A 16400-nucleotide genomic window follows, 5' to 3' on the forward strand; every position below is an offset into this window, starting at 1 on the left:
CTTAAAGCCACTGGGAGCCCATGAAATATTGTGGCAGGACCCACCACCTGCCCCTATGCCCAGCAGACCCAGGGGAAAGTCTTGGTTCTGTATTTAGACCTCCAGGCAAACAAGATCCTCAGAGCAATAATTTGCACCCTTGCACCCAATCCAGAATCTAGAACTGTATATCTGCATACCCACGGGCGTCACACTGAATGTCTGCCCTGTCAACTTTTGATGGCACTTCCTGTGCCTGTGGGGGAACTAGGGGCTAATTACAGAGAGGGAGTGTGAGAGGTGGCTGACACATTGGACTGAGTACAGTTTAAATCCTTTCATGATGATCCACTGGAGGGAACGTCTGGTCCCAGCCCCTGCCTCTGGGCACTTGATGCTCTTAAGCCAGGCCCCTGAACAGCTGCCAGCCACCAAGTGTCTTTAGCCACTGAAGGAGACTTCCCCCAAGCAACTGCAAGACCTCGAATATCTTGGCTGCTGGAGACTTTCCATGGGTGGCTGCCAGCCCCCGAGTATTTTTAGCCACTGAGGGAGACTTGCCCTAGGTGGCTGCTAAGGCCCTCAAATAGCTGCCAGCCTCTGAGTATCTTTAGCTGCAAGGGGAGACTTCCCCTAGGTGGCTGCAAGGCCCCCAAATAGCTGCCAGCCCATGAGTACTTTTAGAAGCTGAGGGAGACTTCCCCTGGGAGGCTCCAGGACCCTCACCCAGCAGCATGCTCAGCATGTCCTTTTACTGGTTCGGGGGTCAAGCCATGTGGTGCGGCTGGATGCGGGAAAGTTCCAGACTGTGTGGTGCCTCTGGGGGAAGGGAAGGGAGAGATTGTGGGAGTCAGCACAAAATGGAAATGGCTGGAAAGAAGTTTCTCATCCTACCCTACAAGCACAACCCCCACTCACAGTTTAGCTGGGGGGAGCCAGGGCAGCAGCTGGCACCAGGCCGCACAGAAAAAAAAGCCAGCTAGCAGAGGTGGACACAGTACCACAGACCCCACAGCTGTGCTAACAGCTAAGAAAGAAAGAGAAGATTTTTTTCAGCCTCTCATACAAGAATGACACTACAGACACCGTCTTCCAGGTGCCAAATTGAACCGGTCTTCCTGTTGCCTAATGCCTGCGCACCTGAGAGCAATGGAGGTGGAAGAGGATAGAGCGGAGAACTGTGCGGCATTGTGGGGGCACATATGGGACATCTCTGGAGGCTAATGGATTTAATTTAAAGACATGGTGCTTCCTCACTACCCTTCAACTGGAATTTTAGATTCAACCTAAACACTACACCCGTCAGGTTACAACAATCTTATGATATTGATAGTATGTCAATTTTAATGCTCCATAATTCAAGCTAATGGAATTTACAGTGAAGACAGAACACTTGGTAAAATCAGGCTAACTGCCTTAAAATCAATATTACCTCAGTGTAGACATAGCCTAAGTGACAACATTCAGCACAAATGCTGAGTATGGATGCTGAGTGTTTATATACTGCTGTGTAGCTTTTCTGTGCTTTCCACATGTTCACTGTAAGCCAAATAGCTTGTTAATTGGTCTAAATTGTAACCACTGACTGAGTTTTCATCCAGGCCTGGTCTACATTATGCAGCTCAATCAACTGTAGATAAGCAGTTCTAGCTATGGCAGTTGTATAGCTTATCGGCTACCATCTTACCTGGCCCTCTGAACAGAGGGAGGTCAGTGGGAGAAAATATCCCCTCAGCTTCTGCCTTTGAAGATGGCTCAGTAAGATGAGAAAATCTCCCATCAACCTCCTGTACACCTCGCAAGACTGAGGCACACAGTCTGCTGACCTCAGCTAGTTTGATTTTGTGTGTCTCTACCAGACATGCACCATTGAACACCAGAACATCGACCATGACCAGATCAATCTTCCACATAGTCTAGACCAGTGGTGCCCAATAGAAATGTAAGGATCTCCACGGTCCACCTTTCCCCTGCCGTAAGCCAGTCCACCCTCTGCCCCACACAAACTGCCTGCAACTAACCAGAACCACTGTGCCCACTGCTGGGGCCACGCTGTCACTGGAGCCGCAAGAGCCGGCCTGCACCTGTGGCTGCACCTGAAGCCACACCTGGGGCCATGACTGGAGACGTGCCACGAGCTGCAACGGACCATCGCTACCGGGGCTGCAGGAGCCTGCAGCTCTGGGCCAGAGCCACAGGAGTAACCACCGCCACCACCACTGCTGCCATGTGCTTGTCCCACCAGGTGGTGAGGTGTTTGTGTGGAATGGGTGGAGGGCGCTCCGCGTGTGCGGCTCTAAGGAGCTGCATTTTGCCACACCGTGGTGTCCTGTTCATCACATCTGGGCTACGTCGACACGTGCAGCCAACATCGAAATAGTCTATTTCGATGAATAACGTCTACACGTCCTCCAGGGCCGGCAACGTCGATGTTCAACTTCGACGTTGCTCAGCCCAACATCGAAATAGGCGCAGCGAGGGAACGTCTACACGTCAAAGTAGCACACATCGAAATAGGGATGCCAGGCACAGCTGCAGACAGGGTCACAGGGCAGACTCAACAGCCAGCCGCTCCCTTAAAGGGCCCCTCCCAGACACAGTTGCACTAAACAACACAAGATACACAGAGCTGAGAACTGGTTGCAGACCCTGTGCCTGCAGCATAGATCCCCAGCTGCCGCAGAAGCAGCCAGAAGCCCTGGGCTAAGGGCTGCTGCCCACGGTGACCATAGAGCCCCGCAGGGGATGGAGAGAGAGCATCTCTCAACCCCCCAGCTGATGGCCGCCATGGAGGACCCAGCAATTTCGACGTTGCAGGACGCGGATCGTCTACACGGTCCCTACTTCGACGTTGAACATCGAAGTAGGGCGCTATTCCTATCTCCTCATGAGGTTAGCGACTTCGACGTCTCGCCGCCTAACGTCGAAGTTGGTGCCGCTACTTCGAAGTAGCGTGCACGTGTAGACGCAGCTCTGGTGAATTGAAAACATGTTGGATACTATGGGTCTAGATGTACCCTTGGATCTGATCTTGGCAATGAGAGCTGTTCAGGTGCCCTTAGGAGCAAAACTGCAGTCCTGACTAAGGCACAGCTTCTCTTGCCTCCCCTTTGATTTTTAAATATAATGGGCATTCAAAGAAACGTATCAAAATCCTGGCCCTTCCGGACTCCTGCAGAAGTTGGATGGCCTTTATATCCAGGAGGACAGGGAGTCAAGAGACTTGGGGCTATATCCTGGCCCCAGGGACACTGATGGCAAAACTTGCAAGTTTTCCACTGACCGAGGTAAGTCCAGGATTTCAACCCTAGTTTCTTTTCGCTTGGTCTGACCTTGGGCAAGTCCTGTAGGATCTGATCCAGTGGGAGACAGCCTCCTTAACTCCTGTTTGCCTTCGGAAATTTGAGGTGGCGTAGCACCACCCAGGAGGTACTTGGCAGCATGCAAGACAAGGGCCTTAATTATCTTTGTCAGTTTTTCATCAGTAAATGCAGAGTATTAATGTCAAAGCAGGGTAGTTGCCTGCAGTCTGTCTCAGTTTGGAACCACAGAATTAACAAATGGTAGAGTGATCATCAGAAAAATCAACATATGTAATTGAGGGTTTGATCCAACGCCTGCTGAAGTCGCTGGTAAAACTCCCATTGACTTCACTTGGCTTTGAACCAGGCTGTAACATACAATATAGTTATATTTTTAGTAAGATTATAATATTACTTTTAAATAATAAGTACTGTCCCTGTTCTTGGCACTTTGCAAAACAGAAGAGACACAGTGGCTGTCCAAGGAGCTCAAAAACCAGGGAAACAATTCTGCAGAGCTTCTGCGTATGATTCAGGCATGATAATCTATGGAAAGTCCACATGGACTTGTGTGAACAAAGGTAGAATGGGGCCCTAACAGATCATAGCTTAAGGCTTAATATTACAGCGACATGGTAGTGCCACTGTATTTAAGTTTGCATGACAACATCTGTTCAAAGGTCAGCCTCTCAGGGTCCTCTAAAACTGACATGCCTGAACTGGGTGTCTTTGAAATTTGGTGTGCCTTTGGAGGTGGGCATGAGATGGAGCTATTGACCCAAATTTGGAGTCATTTTTGCTCTGGGTTGCAAAGATAAAAGGCCTAAGAAAATGCCACTTTTAGAAAAAAGTTTTAGGAGGCTATTTGTGGGCAGAACTATAAATCAAACTGTTGATATCAGGTGGGTTAAGAATGGTCTCAATCACTCATTTTACCCAAGGTGTTGTGGGTTTCTCACTAAATCTGTTGGGGATCCAAAATGAGGACAGAATTAATAAAATGTCCATTTTTGCACAGTGTGTGCACCACTACTACAATACACTTCAAGCACGTCATTTGTTAAGTGCTCTACAATCCAAATGGGGAATCAGATCACTCTGAAATTTGGTACACTTCATGGGGATGAATGGTAGCTTTAATGACCCAAGTCTGGTGTTGTATCACTGAGGGATTCCAGAGTTACTCTGAATTTCCTGACCTAAACTGGGTTGTCAGACAAACATTCAGTCATTAACCCGTTATTCCAAATGGGAGCAGAGCAGCGATGGTATGAGCTTCGATCATGTGAAATACTAATGCAGCTGCAATTATCATAGTATTTGAGCACTGGACAATCTTTAATGAATTTGCCCTCACAACACTACGGTGAGGTAGGAAAGTTTTACAGGTGGGAACTGAGACACAGAACTTTGCCCAAGGTGACATAGGAAGTATGCGGCAGAGCAAGGACATGAAATCAAGTCTTCCAAATCCTAAACTAGTGCTCCAATATGCTCTGAAGCATAATGGCAAGTCATCTGCATAATAGACCCCCAGCTGTCTGAACACAAAAGTTAGAAGGTTAGGGCCTGAGCCATAGCCCACTGAAGTCAAAACAAACGCTCTTTTTTGCTTCAGTGGACTTTGAATAGGGCTCTTTGATCATCATTCACCAATACAACCTCTAGGCATATATGCAATGTGTACATTACATAATAGTATGAGCTAGGTAGTGCTTTATCTTGAACAGTGGCAGGCCTACAGGATAAAATCTGCCCTTTACATGCTCTGGCAAGGGCTTTCCATGGGCTGGCAGGAAAGATTTATACCAGTTTTATGTGGGGGGACTCTGTGCTTACCTGTCTGATAAGCCAGAACACCCTGCCACTCATGAAACGTATCGGCTTCAGCTTTCCCCTCTGCACAGTTGAAGGCACCCCAGAGCAAAGCCTCTTCCTCCTCATGTGCCGGAAGGAAACTCTCAAGGTATCTATGCCCCAGCAGTCTTGTTTTTTGCAGTCTTATGCACCAGCCTCTGCTCTGTTTTTACAGATTAAAATTGAGTGCGTCCATAGCAGTGGCCAAAATGTTCCAAATCCTGCACAGGCGCCTGGCACATGAGATTAATAAGGTTTAGGCTGCCTGAATCAACTTGTGCTCCCAGAAGCTGGGCTAGTGTAACCAGAGCCAGGAAAGTGGCAGTCAGCTCTTTAGGAGCCTTATTCCTGTTATTCTCCCTTTCCTGCTCCCATCCACAGCCTCACAGCCTTGCCTATTGAGACCAGACAGCTTAAGCAGCCAGCTATTCACCGCAACTTCTCTGATCTGCTCCCACAAGTTGCAAAGCACACAGTGACGGTGGCAAATCTCTGACAAGATAGGTTCTCAGAGGCAGCATTTAGCAAACAAATGAAAAGTCTATTCAGAGACACACATGTATTACATTCTGTTCAAGTCAAGTTGAAAGTCAATAGCAAAGGAGACAAAATTAATGTTTCTCCTCAGAAGTAGTAAAGCATGGGGGTAAGCAGTGGACCACCCCCAAGCTGTCTTCCTAATATACCACATCACCTATCTGGATAAGCCATCTCTGGGAGGTGGGAGGCAGGCCTGGCTTCTGCACCCACTGACTCCTTGGCCCCTCTGCCAAGACTGACAGGTTTGCCAAATGTGAGAGTAATTTTTCTGAGGTGTCCACCTGTCCCCTGGAAATCAGACTGAGATAACAAATCATATTACATAGGCCACTGAGCAGCCATTGGGTGGCAGTGATTTGGAGTCACTATGCAGGACTCGCAAAAACAAGATTTAAAGCTCTATGTCTGGATCCCATTGCCAATCTCCCTAAGCCGCCTGGCTTGTCTGATTTACTGTGACTCAATATCTTGTATGGTGTGGATTTCTTTGGGCTCTCCAGGGTTTTTTGGAGCTATCTGTTGCCCATAAATATGTAGCTATTCTCCAGAGATCCCTCTGAGAAGCAGAGAGCTGAGGCTAGGCTTCAAAAATGAACCCTTCAGCTGAATCAATACTGAATGAATTCTGTCCTCTTAACAAAAGGAAAAAATGTACCAGATGAGGAATTGAACAATCCACCGATATTTACTTATCTGCAAAAAAATCCTCCTCCATACTGCACAACCAATACTTTGGCGTTCGCCTTATCAGGATAGCTTTGAAGCCACCAAGACTTCTTTTCATTTATCCTTACTGGAGTCATAGGATTAAGTCTGATCTAACCTCTCTTTTACCTTCAAACTGTTTGACTTACCCCTCCTGTGCACTTATCAGTGTTAAATTGCCAATGTGTCTTCCAGATAACTTGGCCCAAAGATGTTCACTTATGGAAGGTAATGAGCATACTGGGGCAATTTCATCAGCTTTGGCCATACTGCTATTGTAACCTGCCCACTGCAGGGAGTCGGTCTGCGCATGTGCCAGCTGACTTGGGCTTGCCATGGGTTTTTCTTTGCTGTGTTGTAGACATACCCTCTAGGTGCTGTGGAACGTGGTTCCCGAGCTGGTTGGGAGTGTCTGGGGTGTACCATACGCTCAGAAGCAGCTGCTGGAGGAGCTCCAAGGACTAGGCCCGTCAGTCTCTAGCCTTTGGTGCGTTTCCATAAATACAACATCCGACAAATAATGAAGGATGTTTTACTAGGGCTGCCACCAATAGATGTTGCAGTTACTCACCAAAGATAAACCAATGGTCCCTAACAAGGCTCCTGAGGACAGTCCAGTACAAGGGTAAGGAGGTGGAGCTCTTGACAGATGAGTGCCAAAGGTATTCACTCCAGGTTACTCTTCTTCTACAGACAGCCACCAGCCTCAGATCCCCCATCCAGAGTCCAGTCCTCTTTTTCAGCACTGTACTCTTAAGGCCTGTCTGTATGCTCACCCTTGTGGTACAAATACCACAGGACCCTTTGCCAGCAACAAGCTGTCTCCCAGATCTCAAGTTGTCCTGTCTTCTTTGTCTCCAGCTTCCAGGCTGCTGCCCTCAGTGTGTTGTTCTATCCAGCTCAGCCTCTGGCATCTAACACTGCTTCCCTTTCTTGTGCTGGAGGGGTTTGGGATTCCTCAGTTGGCTGAATGTTGCAGTAGGGAAGCAGCATTGCCCAGTAATGAGCCAGCAGGTTCAGACAGATCTCAAAAAGTAGTTGTCAGTGAGACATCCTCATATAATGGGGACCTTCTAATGGGGTTCTGCTAGGCTCACTGTTATGCAAAATTTTCATCAGTAGCCTGGAAGTGATGGTAAAATTTTCAGATGTGACAAAGGTTGGTGGAGTGGTATGTAACATGAGGGCAGGGCGATCACACAGAGCAAGTTGGGTTGCTTGGTAAGCTGGATCCATTCAAACAAGCTGTATTTTAATACAATTTGAGTCTCTTTCATCCAGCACCCTTGGGTCCTGACCAGGGCTGAATGATAGAATTTGCTGGACCATTGCGGGTCAGTATTTTCTAGCAGCATTACCAACGCTTCCACTGCTTACTGGGTTCTTAAAAGACATTTTGGGGTAAATTACAGCTAAATAAACAGCACAGAACTCTGAGAGCCAGGACAGTTGGTTGTAAACAAACTTTATGGGACCGTGGGAAGCTTGGCCACACCCATGATAAGTGGTCATCCGGCTAACTAAAATCATGCTGGATTATGGACATTGCTGGATGAGGGGGTTCTGGATTAGAGAGGGTCAGCCTGTACGATTGAATGCAACCCATATCTCCTGAATGAGAGGCCATATTCTGGAAGCAGTGGCTCAGCGAAAACGATCCAGGATTCATAGTGGACAAGCAACTCAATGTGATTTGCCAATGCAGTGCTGTGACAAAGAAGGCTAATGGGATCGCTGGCTGTGTAAAGGGGAGCACTGCGTGGGAATAGCGTGCTGATTTTAAATCTGTCCACAGCATTCGAGAGGCTGGTGTTGGAATACTGTTACAGTCCTAGTGTCCACATTTACAATGGGTGTTGAAAAATTTGATACGGTGCAGAAAAGACTCACAAAAATTATTGAGGATGGAACAAAAAAAGCCTCACAGAGATTAAAGAGCTTGAGAGGTGACTTTATTATGGTGTATAAGATACCTTCATGGGAGTAAAATACTGGGGTACAAAGGGCTCTTTAATCTAGTGCAGAAAAGTAGAACAAAAGCCAATGGCTGGAAGTTAAACCCAGATAAGTTTAAAATAGAAAGAAGGCACAACCAGTTGGTACAACAGTGAGGGTGATTCATCATTGCAGCAAACTGCTTAGGGAAGTGGCAGATTCACCATTTCTGATGTCTTCAGATCAAGACTGGATGCCTTTCTAGAAGAAATGCTTTAGTTAAACATAGGTTATTGGGCTCAGAGGAGTAACTGTATGAAATTCTATGGTTTGCAGTGGACAGCAGACTAGATCGGGGTGAGCAAACTTTTTACGTTGGGCCCCACTTTTTGTCCCTGCAATTAACAGGGCCCCACCCAACCTGTCTAATATAATCCAAAATGATGGAAATATTGGTTGTGTTCATAGGAAAAAAATCCCTTTAGGCACATGTAAGGAAAAAAGTGTGTAAAATGTATAAAACTTATCAATCAGTATATAGAAGTGAATACATGTACATAAAACCAGTAACATATTTCAGCATTTTTACTGAGATGTATGAGCCTGAGACCCAGCATGCTGTGCACCCTTACAAAATATCATGCCCCCGAGAGCCCCCCACCCCCACTTTGTGCAGCCCTGGACTAGATGACCTAATGATCCCTTCTAGCCCTACAATTTAATATTATAGGGAGATGATTTTGAGCCTCAAGTGCATCCCAACTGTACATGTAGAAGGGCTGATCTCAGCCCTAAGGAAATCTGGTGGGAAAGTCCAACTGATTCTAAATAATAGTTTGTCTTGTTCCTGAGATGTTAAAACAAATAAGTAACCACTTACAAAGCTCTGTTCAATATTCTAATCTTGTCACTTCAGAAGCAGCCGCCAGCACCTAGTATGAGCAACTGCTGTTGTGTGAGACGGGCTATCAGATATTGAGACCCCAGAACTAAACTGCACATTTTCACAGGGTGGCTTTGTGGGCTGTGGGAAGAGGTGTGCTCCTATGTCAGTGCACTTTTACTGACAAAGCTTGTTTCTCCAGAGCGGGGCTGGGTAGGGTGCAGCTGGCACAAACAAAACCTTCCTACTGTAGAACTGACCTTATGAAGACTGAGAACGTTCAGGTTTCTTCAACACCCTTCAGAATCTGAGGGCTTCTCTGTATGGCCAGTCAGGGTGGAGTATGCCAGGGTGTGACTCCATAGGGCACTGGCTGGCCATACAAACGTTCTAGAGCATTTTGGCACAGTGTATTTGAAATGGGGTATGTCAAAGTGCACTAGGAAATGTTTAGTGCATGGTAGTGGGGTCACTATAGTGAACTGTATTGCTGTAGAGTCACACCCCAGGTTTCCCGGCATTAACTTGCCAGATAGCTAAGCTTTTAGTTCCATTAATTGTGTCTAAGGTTTAGGGCTAACATTTTCAAAAGCACATGAGTAACTTAGGGCACTTCCACTTAAAACGCTGCATCTGTGCAGGAATGCCACTGTGATGCTTTAAGGAAGATACTGTAAGCTGATGGGAGAGAGTTCTCCCACTGGCTAGGTTAATCTATCTGCCCAAGAGGTGGTAACTATAACAGTACCTATAACTATAAGCTCTCCCTCCAACATAGCACTGTCTACAGAGGTGGGTAGATCAGTATAACTATGTTACTCAAAGGTAGGGGGCAGTGCAGGGAAATATCCCTTTCCCCAAGGGGATGCTCTGGAGACAGTTGACCCTATGACAAAAAGCAATTAGAAATCTCTATAAAGCTAAGAGTTTATTCAAATCAACTTTCCTGAGTGCAGCAGAAATCTGTTGAATGGGCGCTCATGTCTCAGCAGACACATTTACTTAAGACGGTTCTTGTAGCAGGTCTGTGCGTTGTTAAAATCTAACAGTGAAGCACTTCTGAAAATTCTACTCCCCATCTTCTCTGCCTCATTTGATGCCTTATTTTCCTAGCAAGCACTGGCTGGTACAAGGAAGGAAGATTGGGAGCAAGCCCAAATTCAAACAATGAGCCTGGACGTTGCCAAATTTTTCAAGCATAGCAAAAATATCCGTGTTTTCTGACTGGAAGAGAACTAGTACTGGAGCAAGAAATATTATTTTCCAGCTTCCAAGAAGACAGAGAATTAAACATGATTAAAACGTACATGAGAGAGAAATAGACAGTGTCTCGTTAATTAAGTTGTGAGCGTACCTTAGCCAACTGACAAAAATACAGAGCAGAGTCAAAAGATATTTTGCTTTTTTCCAGGGCAATGGATTGTTCCTTGCCTCAGCTGTTCTGACAACAGAACCTGTGACTGGCGAGAAATAACATGGCAGCCACACAACTGTCAGTATTCTGTCCTCGCTAAGCCTGAGCTCCAGCAATGTGTAGAAGACAGAAAGGTATGTGTAAAGAGTCCTGAGACGCCGAGCCCTTTGCCTAGGGCGGGCGGCAACCAAAGGGGGTTAGAACACCAGCCCCGCACTCACTTTGGGGCGGTCAGCAGTTCACTGCCACAATACAATACAGGCCCCAGCCCCTCAGTCCAGGGTGGGGCAGCAGTTCACAATAGCGGTACAAGCCCGGCCCAGCCCTCAGTCCAGGGCGGGGCAGCAGTTCATAATAGTATTACGATTCCAGCCCAGCCCTCAGTCCAGGGCGGGCCAGCAGTTCACAATAGCAGTACAATTCCAGCCCAGCCCTCAGTTTGGGGCGGGGCACCAGCACAAGGGTTTAAGCACAGGCCCAGCCCTCAGTTTGGGGCAGGGCACCAGCACAAGGGTTTAAGCACAGGCCCAGCGCAGGCTGGCCCTGTCAAGGAGGGGGTCGCAGGCCCTCCCACTCCACTGCGACCCGGCCCGGGGGGTCGCTCACACACGACCATGGCAGTGGGGATCCAGGCCGCAACACACTGCCATGGATTCAGGAGCATCATTCCCCGGGCCACTTCCTACCTCTACCTCTGCTGGCGGAAGGTCCCAGTCCATCTGGTCAGGGGGTCCCTCTAGGTCGGTTTCCTCCAGATCATCCACCTTCGGGGGCTCCGGCCAGTCACCCATCTCAATGTCATTGGGATAGTCAGGCAGCAGTAGCACAGGGGACCCGAGGCAATCCTGGGCCTGAGGGCTGTAGGCGTCCCCCAGGACTCTGGGGCAGACCGCTCCTGGGGCTTCTTCCAAGGCAGGGCGTCTCCACTGGCGTGAAGGTCCTGGCAGGTCTGGGAAGTCTGGGTAGTCCCCCTGGGGCATCTGGATCCAGGGTTGTTCGGAGCCACTGGGGGCTTGCTCCTCCGGCCTGGCCGGGCAGCAACAGGCCCTCTGCCCTTGGCACCAGGGAGCTCGGGCAGGCGTGTCCTCCCTGCCTGGAGGCCCAGCCTTTAATGAGCCCTGCGCCCCGCCCTGGGCTCTTCTAGCCCTGGGCTCCGCCCTCTGAGGGGCGGGCCTCTGGTATCCTAGCTCCGGGCCCGCCCACCAGGGCCTCTGCGCAGCCTCGTCTGCCTCTGAGTCTGCGGGAGGCCATACTGACTCACTACAGTATGCAACCAATTTATCTTTTTCACCTGCTCTATCTGTAACAGAAGATGAATCATCCAAATCTATTCAAACTGAGCTTCATTGTCCTGAAGTTCTATACAAATGTGAAGAAATGTGCGTTGTGATCGGTGAATAGGAAAAAATGCTTTTTATTGCAGCTTTGTTATTGCTTGAGGAATGTTAGAAGGAATTGAAATCATAGTGACAAACAGTGATTATCTAGACTTGAACCTCTTATCATGTATATATTTACACTGCCATTTGACATAGCCCTTCAGCTGATAGCAAAATAATTTCAAGACTTACTGGGAAGATGGCTATGAAATACCTGTAGTGCACTTGGCCGTAGCAAGCATGTAAGCCTTACAAGTGAAAAATAATGTGCATTGTCGCTAGAGACTGACACGTTGCATGCAAGCTTTGTTTCTTCTGCTGTATACCTAATGCATGGCATGCTTGTGCATACTAATCTTACAAAGTCTCTTGCACATTCTTTTCTTATAGTGAAGCTTCTAAGGTGATTGCTTGGAAATACGGTGTCTTCTTAATAGGCATGGTATGACTGTATGACATTTGAGAGAGATCTCAGAGCTGACACTCAGGTACAATTACTGGGAATACAAGTGTCCAGAAAGTAAGTAATGGTTATAAAGATTTTTGAAAGTATGTTTTCTAGGTGAAGAAATAATGTCTTTTGTATTAAATCAGATACCAAATCTATTAGGGAAAAAAAACCCCTGTAATCACTCTTTTGTATTTTTCTTCCTTCCTGTCTTTTTAACTGGCCACGTCTCAGCCAGCACAAGGTCCTTCATTGCCATCTGGCTTCTTTGTCCCTTAGTCACTGCTAAATGATCTAGGCTCGTCTCAGGGCCCTCGCAGCTGGAGCAATGTCATGGTACCACATGGACAGTTTGCAAGGGAATATGGGGTCTTTTAAAGTTAAAGTGTATGTTTTATGCAAGTGTGAATTCACATTTGCCATGTTGTTGCTGAGTCCTTAGCCACTGGGCCCAATTCCAATCTGGATTACACTGGTGTAAATACTAACAGAGAGATAGCCATGTTAGTGTAAATACATGTAGTACCCAGAGGTAATGAGACCTCATTCTAGGGTGAGTAAAGTATCTGCTCTATAGCCTCGGCTGAGAGCCAGCTGGCCTTTAGCTCATATGGTAGAGTGCAGGGCTTTAGATCTTATACTTGCAGGTTCTATCCATGGTGCCAGCAACCCAGGTCTGTCAGCGTTACATACAGATTAACTTAATTGCAATGGGAAATGAGAGAGGAATTCACTGCTTCAGGCAGGGAATCAGTAGTGAGGTCACTCTATTGAGCCTTCAGAGCTCTAGGATTCCCTTTCATGGAGGGCATGGACCAGAGACAGTGCATCAGATTCTCCAGCTCACCCCCAATGTACTGCCTTTTGTTACACTTGGATCCTTCCTGAAATTAGACTCCATATTAGGTATGGATCCCTCCCTCGGCTTCTCCAAATACTTCTTCCTCAGCTTAGCCAAACTGTGCCAGAGAGTGGGAATTGGATTTGCCCCTCATGTACAATGCATCCACCTTTGGAGTGGTTAAGGTCACAAATGAAGGGTTTGATGGCCTCAGCCTAGTCCTTAAGGTACGTAGCTCTTTGTTCACATCAATAACCCACCACAATTGGCTGGAGAACCAAAGGCTGTGGATATGAAGAGAGCAGCATGCCCCAATGAGGTGCATTGCCAGAGCTGAGCTGGGGAGCGTACCCAATGCCTAGTCATCCAGTGCCTGATTGGCCAGTGCAACACTCCCTCCCTCTCACCAGCACCAAAATCAGTCTCAACATTTGTTAAAGGACGCATTAAAGTAGATGTATGTGTGCATAGGGTTTATGAGCCCGGTTCTAATCTCAGCTCTTTCAGTGTAAATTTTGAGTTACTCCATTGAAGTCAGTGATTTACATGGTGTCAGAACAGAATCGGGCCCCTTGTAAGTGACAGTGGCTCTCTATTAATGATATGGACAATGCAAACCAGGGAGTGTGGAAGGAGCGGCTCGCACCTTAGTGGCTGGAGCTGAGCCCCCACACTGCTTACAGAATAAGCCCCTCTGAAAGGGGTCAGGTAGCAGGAAGCTGCGGGTGGGGAAAGGCCACAGGAAATGGTGGCTATCTCCGAGTTTGGAAAATGAAGGCTCATGCAGGGTCCTGAGTCAGTAGGCGAGTATAGAAAATAAAGGCTACTGCAGGCCCTGAAGGCAGCAGAGGGGAGAGCGTGTAATGAAGGACAGCCTCCAGGCAGGAGGCAGAAAGACAGATCCTGACAGAGGGCAGTCTGTGCCCAGCTGAAGGCTGTGGGAGCGTGTAGTTCTATTTCAAAGACTTGTGTTATTTTGGATTCTCAAGAGAAAAACACTGAACAGGGGGGTTGGAACCTGGAGGGTCAATGGACCTGAGCACTGAACAAACTGGACCCCTGGGGAAATGTATAATTTACTTTGGACTATGTGAAGCTTGTTTAAGAAGCCCTGAGGAAGGAGGAAACGTGCAGGTGGGGTGCAGAAGTATCCCTAGCTGCAAGGGGTGCTCTGTAGGTAGTTGACCCTATGACAATAAGCAATTGGAAATCTCTGTGAGGCTTAAAGTTTTGTCAAATAACCTTCACTAGGGAGCAGAAATCTTTGAATGGGTGCTTTGTTCTCAGCTGAGACATGTATTTGAGGCAATTCTTTGAGCAGGTCTGTTCTTTGTTATAATCTAATTTCTGTTATATTTTGGCTTTTGGTACATTTCTCCCATACACTCTAGGTTCTCTTTTCCTCTGGTATTATTTTCATTATAACTTTGCAATGGGATTAACGCTGTGAAGCATTTGCGGATAATTTGAACATAAATGACTAAGTCAAATAAGAGCGGATTCTGGCTTGTGTGAGCAGATGTTCTGAAGTAGGAAGGATTAGTTCCCATGTGAGTGGGCTGACCAGGAATGGCCCTAAAGTCATTGGACTGTCAGGACCTGAGTACATTTAGGTCCCTTTGCAACACTTCCCTGAGTAAAAGGGGCCTTAAAGTAATTTACATACAATTTAGGCCTACCTTAAAGTCCTGTTACACTGCCAGACCAATGTAAAGAGACATTGGGGTAGGTGAGAATCAGGTCCTAAATACTGTACTGTGTTGTTAATTAGATTTTCTTCAAAAAGGAGTTTGTTAAATGTTCTGCATATTTTAATGCGCTTATACTTTAACAGTTCTGTTCCTTTTGAAAGGTGTGTAAGTGGACTGTCAATACTGTGTATATATTATGCGGAGGAACATGTTTATATCACATGACGTTATGATAACTATATACATATTTACAATTCCTGGTAATAATTTCAAATTGTTATGTACATTCGCTTTAAGCATTTGTGGAGGTCACTGAATTCCACCCACACTCATGATATGGTAGTTTTACAATAAGCAAAATATTTCAATGCTGAACATGCACAGGGAAATTAGAAGAAGTACAAATCAGCAAACTATATGCAAAATAAGTGCATGGGAGAGGTTGGTGGAAAGTGCCGTGTGGTTTCTATTGCCATTTGTTAAATATAAACAAAGGCTCTGCATAATTCAATCCTGGCTCCCCACTGAAAAGTAATATGCTTGTCTGATCTATCTAACTATCTATTCTAGAATTTTCCATGAGCTCCCTCACCACAGTAAATTATAATACCAACTTGTTTTGTATAGTAAAAGCTCAGTTATCTGGCACCTGGATAACCAGCATGTTGGGTTAACCACTATATTGTAGCCACAGGGCCAATTACCCACCTGGGGCCAGCAGCTGCAGGGCTGGATACCCAGCCAGGGCCATCTGCCATGGTGCTGGTTACCTGGCTGGAGCTGACTGCTACAGGGCCAGCTGCCGCTGGGCCGTACACTCGATAGCTGGCCTGGGATGGCTGCTCTGGGGCCATCTGACTGGCCAGTGGTACTGGGCCTGATGGAGCGGGCACACCAGCCCTGCTCCACCATCTGGAACATTTGACTATCTGGTACCCCTAGTTCCCTGGGGGTGCTGGATAATAAAGATTTTACTGTAGTGATTTTCATCTCTAAGGTGCAAAGTGCCTTACTAAGTAAAGTACAGGTTGAACCTCTTTATTCTGGCACCCTTGAGACCAAACTAGTGCTGAACAAGAGAATTTGCTGGATCATGGGAGTTCAGTATTGCCTAGCACATTACTTCCATTGCTTACTGGGCTCTTAAACGACATTTAGGGGTACATTGCAGCTAAATAACTTTATGGGATCATGAGAAACTTGGCCATACCCATGATAAGTGGTCATCTATTATGTATTTTGCCAGATGAAAGAGTGCCAGACTAGAGAGGTGTGACCTGTTGCATTATCCACATTTTACAGATGAGCAAACTGAGTCACGAAGAGGACTTAACTAGCCTCAGGTCATCCAGCAGGGCAGCAACAGCATTAAGAACAAATCCCAGAGCTATCAAGATTTAGCCCAAGGTTCCACACTCTTGGTCAC

General features: G+C 46.9%; 1 protein-coding gene across 1 annotated transcript in view; it reads left to right on the plus strand.

Annotated features, from left to right (window-relative positions):
* Positions 1 to 16400, plus strand: part of CPED1 (cadherin like and PC-esterase domain containing 1) — a 227849-nt gene that overhangs the window by 188300 nt on the left and 23149 nt on the right. The window contains exon 18 of the mRNA XM_075015052.1: positions 10613 to 10749. Within this exon, the coding sequence (XP_074871153.1) occupies positions 10613 to 10749 (137 nt within the window). The remainder of the gene's footprint in view (positions 1 to 10612; positions 10750 to 16400) is intronic.

The sequence above is a fragment of the Carettochelys insculpta genome, chromosome 1 (assembly GCF_033958435.1).
Source record: "Carettochelys insculpta isolate YL-2023 chromosome 1, ASM3395843v1, whole genome shotgun sequence".
NCBI lineage: Eukaryota > Metazoa > Chordata > Testudines > Carettochelyidae > Carettochelys > Carettochelys insculpta.